The sequence below is a fragment of the Procambarus clarkii genome, chromosome 22, assembly GCF_040958095.1.
Source record: "Procambarus clarkii isolate CNS0578487 chromosome 22, FALCON_Pclarkii_2.0, whole genome shotgun sequence".
Classification (NCBI taxonomy): domain Eukaryota; kingdom Metazoa; phylum Arthropoda; class Malacostraca; order Decapoda; family Cambaridae; genus Procambarus; species Procambarus clarkii.
Window position 1 is genome coordinate 26,232,987 of NC_091171.1, and position 12,833 is coordinate 26,245,819.

Below are 12,833 nucleotides of genomic sequence, written 5' to 3' on the forward strand. Positions count from 1 at the left end.
AGTGCAGAACATATACATATCTAGTATATCAATGAAAAAAGGTATATTTATAATAAAAGAGACTGAATATACTGCAAAACTTTACTGAGAGACACGTAACATCATGATACCATGAGAGGACAAGGAAGAATACCGCCTCTAAGCTGAAAGATCAATAAATAAGAGGAAAGACACACGAACACCCTCCATGCTATAGCGTTTACACAATCCTCCATGACTCTCCGTGGCTGCAGCCAGCTGCACTAGGGCAGGGGAGTGGTCGTAGGGTCGACGGGGTCTGTGCGCAGCTTGTAGTTGGAGGACTCGTAGATGGAGGCGGCGTCGGCGCAGGGGAAGGCCTCCTTCGGGTGGGCGCAGTCGAGCTGCTCCTGGTTGAAGACGGTGTCTTGGCCACACAGGAAGGTGAAGTGGGCCATCTCCACCAGCTGCTCCACCACACAGTAAACACAGTTATCACTCTACAATCATGGTGATGATGATAATCATGATGATGATAATCATGATGATAGTGAGCTCAATAGCAATAACAAAAACAAGCAACATAAATATTTTAAGACAAAAATTATCAACCATAAGGCAGATAAATGAAAACAATGAAAAAATAAAGCAAGAACAAAAACAAAACAGATAATAAATAAAAAAAGATAACACACTATCAAGCCAGTGATGACATGGTAGTGTAACAGCTGTGTGTAACTACCACCAGGTGTTGCTGGTGTGTAACTACCAATAGGTGTTGCTGGTGTGTAACTACCAGCAGGTGTTGCTGGTGTGTAACTACCAGCAGGTGTGTAGCCTCGCCCCAAACACGCCATTGACTGATGCTGTCGGGCTAAGTCGATGTTGTCAGTGAGAGCTGGCAAGTCAGTTCTCAACACTGTGCTCTTGCCTATATGTACTTGCTAAAATTGATATGATAATTGATTTTTATCAATTGATAATTGATAGTTGATTGATATGATAAAATTGATTTTATGATAAACGATAAAAACTTCGCTTTGCAAGTAAATAAAACATGAATTTAGAGTAAACTAAAATTGAGAATCAGAAAATGGAAAATTTGAAAGATTGGAGAGGGGGGTAACTTGAAATAAAAATGCAACCCACCCTACTCTTGGATTCACGTAACCTACGAGTAGGTTAAGCGTAGGTTGGGGGGGGGGGGTTATGTTGGCTTAGGCTTGCTAAATAATGTTTATATTTGGTTTGTTTGGATTTGTAGATTTGATTCCCCTCCCCCCTTTTAAGATGCTCTATTTTTATGTAAATATAATTACTCAGTTACAAAGCAGACTTGTCAGTATGTACAAACAGGTACCGAGGTACAACACAGACTTGAGGCTAGTTACTGCTGATCTTTAACTTTAGGATACATGTCTACAGCGCTCTCATATGTGTCACCATGTGTCTGCACGTGTTACCATGTGTCTACACGTGTTATCATAATCCAAGGAGATAAAACCTTAACGGAATTACCAGATGTGCTAAAAATTACAATTATGTACTAAAAACCTAAGTTTTAAGTAACATGTGTATAACGCAGTCCAACATGACGCTGCCGTCACGCACAACAGCCCACCTGATCAGCGTCGTCGTACACCGGCTGGCAGATGTGGTAGGCAGAGCACTGGTTGTCGATGTCGGCGTAGAAGCCGTACTCCCGTCCCTCGCAGGAGAACCCGGGCTCGATGCGGAAGCCTCCGGGCAACTTGCCGGCCATCCTAGCCGAGGACGCCGCCACCAGCGCCCCCAGGACAGCGAGGAACAGCTTCATCGTGGCTCTGGCAACAGCAGTTTATACAAATACAACAACAAAATAATCTACATACAAAATTCCTAAGTAATATTGAGTAGTTAATAATTGTTTAGTCAGTAGTTCCGGTTCCGATGGCCATAGGGCTAGTAAGCAAGGGATGGAAAGATGGGATAGGGACGCAGGAAACCTTAAGCAGGGAGCGGGATAAAAAGTTTAAGGAAGAGGCTCTTTCGTTTTCTGATTGATTGATTGATTGATGAATATTAAGCCACCCAAGAGGTGGCACGGGTATGAATAGCCCGTAATCTAGCAGACGATGAGTCACAATAACGTGGATGAAGGTATGATGACCACACCACACATCATCAATGAAGTGAAGAAACGACGACACTTGGCTCCGTCCTGTGGACCTTTATCAAGTGTGATGAAGCAGTGGATGTTGTTCTTGTTGTTTTAGATTTAGTCAGAACGAAATGTCCCTGTAGCACGGGCTATGGTGAACCCGTAAAATAGAGGGGAAGGGACAGGAAAATAAATAACTTAAGGGAGTGAGATGAAAGGGGAGGTGCAAGTAACCGAAAAGGGTGAGAATAAGATGAAAGGCAAGAATAGCGTGAAAGGTATGAAAGTTGAAGATAAGACAAATTACAGGTTGGATAACAAGAACCTCTCACACTAGAGATGCTATACCGATGATGATACTCTTCAAGACGCTAGTGCTCTCTAGAGTGGAGTATTGCTGCACAATGACAGCCCCTTTCAAAGCTGGAGATATTGCTGACCTGGAGAGCGTGTAGAGATCCTTTACTGCTAGAATCCACTCAGTAAAACATTTAAACTATTGGGGCCGACTAAAGAGCCTACATCTGTATTCTCTTGAGCGCAGGCGGGAGAGATACATAATAATTTACACGTGGAAAATAGTAGAGGGGCTGGTCCCAAACCTGCACACAGAAATAACACCACATAAGACCAGAAGACATGGCAGGATGTGCAGAATACCCCGTTGAAGAGCAGAGGTGCAACAGGTACTCTGAGAGAGAACTCTATCAACATCAGAGGCCCGAGACTGTTCCACTACACATAAGGGACATAACTGGCCGACCCCTCACTGTTCAAGGGAGAACTTGATAAACACCTCCAAAGGATTCCTGATCAACCAGGCTGTGACTCATACGTCAGGCTGCGAGAAGCCGCGTCCAACAGCCTGGTTGACAAGTCCAGCAACGAGGAGGCCAGGTCGACGACCGGTAACCTCAAGGTAAGGATAAGAGGAAGGGACAGAGATAAGTCTGATCACGTTTGCTAAGAAGGTCGGAAAATTTAACTCTGTCCTGTAAAATGGAAGAGTCAACAGCAACAAAGCCAGGACTCAGGTTCATGTTGGGTACGTTGTGTATCACAGCCGTGTCGACAAGACGGGTAGAGCTGTTGGTCACTGCTCTATGGGATGGGTAGAGCTGTTGGTCACTGCACTATGTGACGGGTAGAGCTGTTGGTCACTGCTCTATGTGACGGGTAGAGCTGTTGGTCACTGCTCTATGTGATGGGTAGAGCTGTTGGTCACTGCACTATGTGATGGGTAGAGCTGTTGGTCACTGCACTATGTGATGGGTAGAGCTGTTGGTCACTGCTCTATGTGACGGGTAGAGCTGTTGGTCACTGCTCTATGTGACGGGTAGAGCTGTTGGTCACTGCACTATGTGATGGGTAGAGCTGTTGGTCACTGCTCTATGTGACGGGTAGAGCTGTTGGTCACTGCTCTATGTGACGGGTAGAGCTGTTGGCCACTGCTCTATGTGATGGGTAGAGCTGTTGGTCACTGCACTATGGGATGGGTAGAGCTGTTGGTCACTGCTCTATGTGACGGGTAGAGCTGTTGGTCACTGCACTATGTGATGGGTAGAGCTGTTGGCCACTGCTCTATGTGATGGGTAGAGCTGTTGGTCACTGCACTATGGGATGGGTAGAGCTGTTGGCCACTGCACTATGGGATGGGTAGAGCTGTTGGTCACTGCACTATGGGATGGGTAGAGCTGTTGGTCACTGCACTATGGGATGGGTAGAGCTGTTGGCCACTGCACTATGTGATGGGTAGAGCTGTTGGTCACTGCTCTATGTGATGGGTAGAGCTGTTGGTCACTGCACTATGTGATGGGTAGAGCTGTTGGTCACTGCTCTATGTGATGGGTAGAGCTGTTGGTCACCGCTCTATGTAGATGGGTAGAGCTGTTGATCACTGGACTATGTGATGGGTAGAGCTGTTGGTCACCGCTCTATGTAGATGGTTAGAGCTGTTGGTCACTGCTCTATATGATGGGTAGAGCTGTTGGTCACTGCTCTATGTGATGGGTAGAGCTGTATGGTCACTTCTCTATGTGATGGGTAGAGCTGTTGATCACTGCTCTATGTGATGGGTAGAGCTGCTGGTCACTGCACTATGTGACGGGTAGAGCTGTATGGTCACTGCTCTATATGATGGGTAGAGCTGTTGGTCACTGCTCTATGTGATGGGTAGAGCTGTATGGTCACTGCTCTATGTGATGGGTAGAGCTGTTGGTCACTGCTCTATGTGATGGGTAGAGCTGTTGGTCACTGCACTATGGGATGGGTAGAGCTGTTAGTCACTGCACTATGGGATGGGTAGAGCTGTTGGTCACTGCACTAGGGATGGGTAGAGCTGTTGGACACAGCTCTATGTGATGGGTAGAGCTGTTGGTCACTGCACTATGTGATGTTTAGAGCTGTATGGTCACTGCTCTATATGATGGGTAGAGCTGTTGGTCACTGCACTATATGATGGGTAGAGCTGTTGATCACTGCACTAAGTGACGGGTAGAGCTGTTGGTCACTGCCCTATGTGACGGGTAGAGCTGTTGATCACTGCACTAAGTGACGGGTAGAGCTGTTGGTCACTGCACTAAGTGGTGGGTAGAGCTGTTGATCACTGCACTAAGTGGTTGATAGAGCCGTTGGTCATTGAAGAAGGTAATTCTAGCACAAATACTCTGTAAGTGAACACATAACACAACACCTAAGGTGGTTCACTCGAGCAGGTGAGAGTGTGGCAGACTAGTACCATCACGCTAACTAATACAACACATACATATATGAGATATAAACAAGCAGTTGAAAGCGTCATATAATGACTGACCTTTCCATAATAGGTTGAAAATCGACAAATTTGATTTTTGTTTTAAACCGTGGGGGATACACTGGCTCGGAAATAGTCACAGATAAATGGATAATAGTACAGTTAATCTCACTGAAATAACCAATTTTCATGAAGTTTCATGAAGAAAATAGCTAAATATGACAAAAATAGAGTTAACGATATACCAAAACTTGAAAGGAGTAATATAGAACAAATTTTCATATCTTCAACTTTTAAGTTTGAAACCACTTTGTATTATTACACAGTATATTATATCTTTGTGGGGGTCTTACAGTAGACGTTGTCGGTCACTCCTTACCTGGAGCAGAAGGCGAGGTGTTACTGTGGCAGGAGCCGAGCTGTACTGAGGGTGGGTGTGTGACGGGTGACCTGGGCACCGCGGGGTATCTGGAGCAGGCGTGTGGGGCACCGCTGGACCTCTCCACCTAGTCTAAGCCAGCTCCCGGGACCTGCTGTGGGTCTCACCCTCCACAGTATATACTGCCACAGTGGAAACCAAGCATCGGGTCGCCCGAAACGTTGTATAAGTAACTGAATTTGTCATTATTGAAGGCAGCAAAGTGGGGCGGTGGGCGAAGCGGCAACCCCAGGCAGAGCCGTGGCTTGGTCAAGGCTGTGGCTGAATGCCAGTGTGGTTACTTTCTACGTCTGAACTACCGTCCCTCTCGTCCCTCAGTGTGGTCCCTCTACTTCACATCTTTCCTGTACATGTATTACATATGTATTTCTAGCAATATGTGTCAAGATGAGGAATGAGGAACAGTAGAAGATACTGTCATTATATTGGTGTCGGCGACATGCTCCCGGCACCCTGGGTGTTGTAACATGTTGGGCAAATGTCACTGGGGTTGTGGCACCAATCCTGAGGTCAGAGGCTCACCACCTCGGGAATATCACACAAAAATACAAGCAATTATAAGTGCAATGCCACCTTTAACAAACAAATAAACACACAGACACACACACACACACACACACACACACACACATATATATATATATATATATATATATATATATATATATATATATATATATATATATATATATATATATATATATATATATACATATAATTGGAAAAATATTTCTCCAAAAGTCATCTTCGTTCGAGGTCAAGAAAAGAAATAAATAGCTGTAGAATGTATTATACATTATAAATTTACACAACGTTTCGAACCTACATGGTTCATTCTCAAGTGATGGGACAGTACAGGGCATATTGGATTTATACCATTAACGGGGTCAAGTGCAGATAAATACAAACAGGTGAAGAGTAAGGCGTAAAAGTGTGAAGAATAAGGCTAAAAATGGGTACAAAGCACATACAAAGATTAATCAGGTGTAGTGGGCGTGGCATATTGAGCTGTGTCTTCTATGTTAGCATCTTCACGTTTTGGTCTTGTTCTTACTCTCATGGTGGGTAGAGTGAATAGTTCAGTAATTTGGGTATTTATGGCGGGTTGTTCTATTTTTATGTAGATTGCTTCAAGAATTTGTAATCTTCTTACATCTTGAGTTTTGTCTATTACACAAGTGTTTTTATTCACCGTTTTGCTGGATGGAATGAACACAGCCTGAGTACGGTTGTGTACCTTACCCACCGTGGTACACAAAAGCTACAGTTGGCGCTCAAACGGGATTGGTCCTGAACCTTAGATGGCGCTGGGGCTCGTTCCCCCCTCCTCCCCCCCAAAAATAAAATGTATATATATTTTTATTCGTCCTAAAAGCAATATAATTAATACAGAAACATAGATCACAGGTGTGGGAACCGACCTGTGAGATTTATATTTATTTAATTTATATGAATTTATATTTACGTTAATTTATATACTTCGATAGCAATTTGTATAATGATAAGTGGACTGTATTTCTGCAATAATCTCATAATCTCACAAATCGATCCTCTACACATTAGGGGGGGGGGTTTATATTTATATATATGCAGCCAATCAAACTACAGTATTAACTACATACATTGAAAAGGTTCCTTATCTTATAGTACAGCAGGTTAGTCCACCAGGTATAACTAGGGTGTAGACACCAAATTATCCTCTTTGAGGTAGCTTCCATCACCCAGTAACTGGTGCACAAATCTTGCTTCCTCGTCTTGACCTGTCAAAAGGGCGCTAGCTGTAAAGCCAGATTCTATATATGACAAGTATTTCAGAGAAAACTGTACATGGAACATGAAGACCTGGCTTAATTACCTTTAGTTTGAGGCGATTTCGTGATCTAACCCGGTCACCCTATATCCTGACATTAATGGCCATAAATGAATGATAAACGGGTTTCGGATAGACACTTAACTTGAATTTGTAGACAGCGTGTTGATAATGGTACACTTTTAGTTTCCATAACACTACGTCCAAGTAAAATTAACAGGAGCCGAATTTGCTCCTGTGAGCCTCTGGTCTAGTCTCAACAATGGCTGCTTCTAACACTCCATACTATTGACGCCTGGCCGACATTGTCCAGATATGATAGGAGCCGAATTTGCTCCACGCGTCTGGGATGTGACACAACAATGGCTGCCCCCCTTCCTCACTGACGCCTGGCTTACATTGTCCAGATTTCAGAAAGTGATAGAAGGGTCACATTTTCTCTACTTTAATATTGATAATTAAGTTAATTTATATAAGATGTTTTTTTGATGGTAAAGTCCAAAGACTAATGTATTTAAGAATAATTCCCACCATAATAGGTGGAGAATATAATAGTATGTGGTGATGATATCCCGTTTTCTTTAGACGGTAATTCCACTACAAGTTACGTTTTCTATGGGTAACTTGTTTATACAACACAGCTCTTATCTGTCTGTATGATATTATTATTAAATGGTGTCGGATTTTCCGACAACAGGCGCGAGAATGCATCATCAACAACAGTGCTGACACCCTTAACATGTACAATCTGCAGCGTAAATTGTTGCAAATACAAACTCCATCTCGTAGGCCTTAAATTTTGATGCTTGAATTGTGCTAAGAATCATATAGGATTGTGGTGGGGTACTAGAGGTTGATCAGTAGTATTAGTGACATACTTCATAATGTTGTATAGCATATACCAGAGACAATGTTTCCTGGTGTATGACCGAGTATCTTCTCTGGCGATCATTCAACTCTTTAGAATAGGATAAAACCCCACACTTGTGTATTTGTGAAAGTTATGTAAGGAATTTACACCAAGTCTTTCGCACTCTCCTGAGTGTTTTCTCAAGGTCTGAGTGTGTGGTGAGGACGAGACTTACATCTCAACGTCTAATGAATTAGAGAAGACATGTTGAGAGTCTCGTCTTCACCGCACACTCAGACCTTGAGAAAACACTCAGGAGAGTGTGAAAGACTTGGTGTAAATTCCTTACATTACCTTCACCAATACACAATTGTGGGTTTTTATCATATGTTATTATGTCTATGAGAAGACATTACCATTACCAACTCTTTCTAATTTTATGAGACTGGATGTTCTACCCGCCTTGAATATAATTGTGATAATATCGCACCCATACCAGTCTGAAGCATGTGTAGTGAAGATAAATGGTTGTCTAAGTCAGGAGACATCAGAACTGGGGGCGATATTAAGATGGCTTTCTACTTCTCAAATGCCAGCTGGCGCTCTCGCGACCAACTAAATGTCACTCGCTTTGACGAAAGATTAGGTAAAGGTACTGCCAACGATGAGAAATTAAGGACAAACATTCAGTACAATCCAGCCAGTCCTATAAATTGTGTTACATTTATTCTTGTAGACGGCGGTGGATATTTTATTATGGCTACAATATTGCTGTCCTTAGGAGCAGTTCTTCTCCAGCCAACCCCCATGTCCTGAAATACTACAAATATGTTGCAAAATTCAGGCATTGAAATTGATTACCATCTCCGCTTGTTTGACTGCTGCAAAACACATTTCTGAATGTCGCAAAAGACCTTTCCATTTGTAACCAACAATTAACAACACATCATCATTAGAGAGATAGAGAGATGGAGATGGAGATGGAGAGGGAGAGGGAGAGGGAGAGGGAGAGGGAGAGGGAGGGGGAGGGAGAGGGAGAGGGAGAGGGAGAGGGAGAGGGAGAGGGAGAGGGAGAGAGAGAGAGAGAGAGAACAAAACTGAACCTTGCTGAAGCAAGGAGCAAGCAAAACGCTTAAATTAGAATAGAAATAAAGAACAATTTTTTTTTTTGAACACGGATATTGGGATCGAGAGGCCAGTGAGATGGTTTTCTTTCGGTTACCTTGCAATGATTCCAGGGCTTAGCGTCCCTGAGGCCCGGTCTCCGACCTGGCCCCCATCGTTGTTGGACTGGTCAACCAGGCTGTTGGAAGCTGCTTCTCGCAGCTTGACGTATGAGTCACAGCCTGGTTGATCAGGTACCCTTTGGAGGTGTTTATCCAGTTCTCTCTTGAACACTGTGAGGGGTCTGCCAGTTATGCCCCTTATGTGTAGTGGAAGCGTGTTGAACAGTCTCGGGGCTCTGATGTTGATAGAGTTCTCTCTCAGAGTACCTGTTGCACCTCCGCTTTTCAACGGGGGTAGTCTGCACATCCTGCCATGTCTTCTGGTCTCATGTTATGTTATTTCTTTGTGCAGGTTTGGGACCAGCCCCTCTACTATTTTCCACGTGTAGATTATTATGTATCTCTCCCGCCTGCACTCAAGGAAATACAGACTTAGGCATTTTAGTCGGTCCCAATAGTTTAGATGTTTTACTGAGTGGATTCTAGCAACCAAACTTTCCAACTATAGAACCGCTTTATATATATATATATATGGAACAAGCTTTCATGGTACATGAAAGCAAACAACAAAATCGTTAGTGGAAAAAAAGAGTGAAGGGCAAAGGAGGATGGACCATGTTCCTGAAAATTGTGTATACCAACATAGACAATGGAATAAAGATGAGATAAAGTAAAAACATACTGGACTTAAATGATATAATATAACTTAAGGTGCCAGATATTTGACAGTATCGTCCTCCAGTGGCCTAGAGCGACCATGTCTTTTTGGAAATCAAACATGCACTGTATTTTAAGAAGAGAGAGCAGAAAAGAAAATTGTGGGAAAACTTGATTTCAACAGAGAACACTTTAGGAAAATTAGCAAGTTCTTCAATAAATTTGAGTGGAATGATTTATTGTTATGAAAGGAAGTAAATGAGATGTATGACATTTTTTAAGATATATAATGAAGGTACAAGGAAATTTATACCAGTACAGAGGAGCAGAACAAAGAAGGAATTGGTTGAACATAAACTGCGAGAGTGCAAGAGAACAAAAGACAAAATAATGGAATCAGTTCAGGAAGAACAAACCCTCAAACATACCAGCAGTACAGACAAACAAGAAACATGTGCGAGGTAGTGAGAAGAGAGGTAGAACAAAATTGAGAAAGGGACAGCAGAAAAATGTGAAACAGAACCAGGCTTATTGTATAAATTCATTAACAGTAAATTGCAGATAAAGAATACAATTCAGAGGTTGAAAATGGGGAACCGATTTAGGAAGACTGAAACGGAAGTGTGCGAAACATTAAACGAACTCTTCCAAAGTCTGTTTGTGCAAAATTAAGTATTCAGTGAACCAGACACAATATGAGTCTCAGAATAACACAGCGTGCTTAGTAGTGTCTTGAGACGAAGTGGAAAATATACTCAAGGACTTAAGTAGGAACAAAGTAGTTGGCCCAGATGGAGTCTCACCTCAGGTTCTGAGAGAATGCGCACCTGAGCTCAGCATTCCACTTCAACTGATTTTTCAAGCATCTTTACGTACAAGAATCTAAACAGATATCTGGAAAAAGGTAAACATATTTCCAGTCTACAAATACGGTTCCAGAGAAGACAAATGATAAATTATAGACACGTATCGTTGACAAGCAGAGTAGTCAAAACACTGGAAAAAATAATTAAACCAAATGGGTATAACACGTAGAGAAAAATGATATAATAACAGAGAGACAATATGGTTTTTGATCAGGAAGATCCTGTGTAACAAATTTACTTAGTGTGAACAAATCCACAAGGGCCGTGACGAGGATTCGAACCTGCGTCCGGGAGCATCCCAGACTTAGTGTCTATGATAGAACCTCAGAAATCTTACAGGAAAGAGATGATTTTGTTGACTGCATTTATCTGGACCTAAAAAAGGCTTTCAGCAGTCCCCACAAAGAGGTTGTTCCGGAAACTGGAACATGCTTCCCCCTTCAGAGCAGGAGAGGTTGCTGAAGTAGAAGGAATACAGAGAACATGACGCAATAAAGCACCTAAATTATTGGGATCGTCTCAAAGCTCTAAATATACTCACTAGAAAGGAGACGAGAAAGATATCAAATAATATACACCTGGAAGATACTGGAGGGCCAAGTACCAAATCTACACAGTAAAATAACAACGTACTGGAGTGAACGATATGGAAGAAAATGCCGAATAGAACCAGTGAAGAGCAGAGGTGCCATAGGCACAATCAGAGAACACTGTATAAACATCAGAGGTCCGCGGTTGTTCAACGTCCTCCCAGCGAGCATAAGAAATATTGCCGGAACAACCGTGGACATCTTCAAGAGAAAACTAGATCATTTTCTACAAAGGAGTGCCGGACTAACCAGGCTGTGGTGGGTATGTGGGCCTGCGGGCCGCTGCAAGCAACAGCCTGGTGGATCAAACTCTCACAAGTCAAGCCTGGCCTCGGGCCGGGCTTGGGGGAGTTGAAGAACTCCCAGAACCCCATCAACCCGGTATCACCAGGTATCACCACCACCACCATTGTCATTATCACTATTATGACCCAGTCCGTCCTCTTAAGGTTTCCCATCGTCAAGAAAACGGTAAATTTAAAGTGTCCTCTCCTAACCTACCAGAGGACCCAAAACAGAAAACGGGACAGTACGTCACTTTCGCCAGCCGCTTCCATTTTCTAGTACGACAATTTTTGGTCTTATGTAACGCAGGCGTGACATAAGGGCACCGTTGACGCAGCACGTCGCACCAGGCGACACACCTCCCGTGCCGCGTAATTTCGTCGGGCTCACCACAGCCGGTGCTGCGCGCAACTTGTTGTTCCCAGAGATCAGTCTAAAACAACAATAACAACGAGAAGGAGGTGAACTGGTCCCCCCCCCCCCCCACAGGAAGGTGACCGTGGTGGTGGTGGAGGGCGTGAGGGGCGCCCCGCCGCTGTCCGCCTCCCCCGCGGGGCGCCCCTCACGCACCCAAGGGCGTCTTCTGGCTTAGGGGCGGAGAAAGCGGGAGGGGGGGGGGAGGGGGGGAGGGGGTGTTGTTGATGGTGGTGAGAGGAATGGAGGGGGGGGGGAGGGGCGGGGGAAATAAAGAGTGTGTGTGTTTACTAGTTGTGTTTTTGCGGGGGTTGAGCTTTGCTCTTTCGGCCCGCCTCTCAACTGTCAATCAACTGTTTACTAACTACTTTTTTTTTTTTTTTTTTTTTTTTTTTTTTTTTTCCACACCACACACACACACCCCAGGAAGCAGCCCGTTACAGCTGACTAACTCCCAGGTACTTATTTACTGCTAGGTAACAGGGGCACTTAGGGTGAAAGAAACTTTGCCCATTTGTTTCTGCCTCGTGCGGGAATCGAACCCGCGCCACAGAATTACGAGTCCTGCGCGCTATCCACCAGGCTACGAGGCCCCTGTACTCACCTAATTGTGCTTGCGGGGGTTGAGCTTTGGCTCTTTGGTCCCGCCTGAGGCGGGAGGCTTTGGTCCCGCCTCCCTGTATGTGTGTGTGTGTGTGTGTGTGTGTGTGTGTGTGTGTGTGTGTGTGTGTGTGTGTGTGTGTGTGTGTGTGTGTGTGTGTGTGTGTGTGTATTCACCTAGTAGTGTTTGTGGGTTTGAGCTTTGCTCTTTCGGCTCGCCTCTCAATTGTAGAAAATAATAATAAT

The 12,833-nt window shown here is 43.9% G+C and overlaps 2 protein-coding genes across 2 annotated transcripts in view; one reads left to right on the forward strand and one right to left on the reverse strand.

The window, feature by feature from the left end:
• The window catches only part of LOC123758309 (U-scoloptoxin(01)-Cw1a-like), a 207,017-nt gene that overhangs the window by 104,343 nt on the left and 89,841 nt on the right, over positions 1–12,833 (forward strand). The gene's annotated exons all lie outside the window — the stretch shown is intronic.
• LOC123756500 (U-scoloptoxin(01)-Cw1a) lies at positions 68–5,392 on the reverse strand. The gene is made up of 3 exons (XM_045739731.2): positions 5,230–5,392; positions 1,580–1,781; positions 68–425 (listed from the first exon to the last, which is right to left on the reverse strand). Exons 2-3 carry the CDS (start codon positions 1,772–1,774, stop codon positions 243–245), a joined length of 378 nt encoding a protein of 125 aa, XP_045595687.1. The 5' UTR covers positions 1,775–1,781; positions 5,230–5,392; the 3' UTR covers positions 68–242.

Coding starts and splice junctions, on each gene's coding strand:
- LOC123756500 (XM_045739731.2), bottom strand. CDS start 1,774: ATGAAGCTGTTCCTCGCTGTCCTGGGGGCGCTGGTGGCGGCGTCCTCG. Junction 426..1,579: donor TGTACGACGACGCTGATCAG/GTGGGCTGTTGT, acceptor GTGGTGGAGCAG/CTGGTGGAGATGGCCCACTT.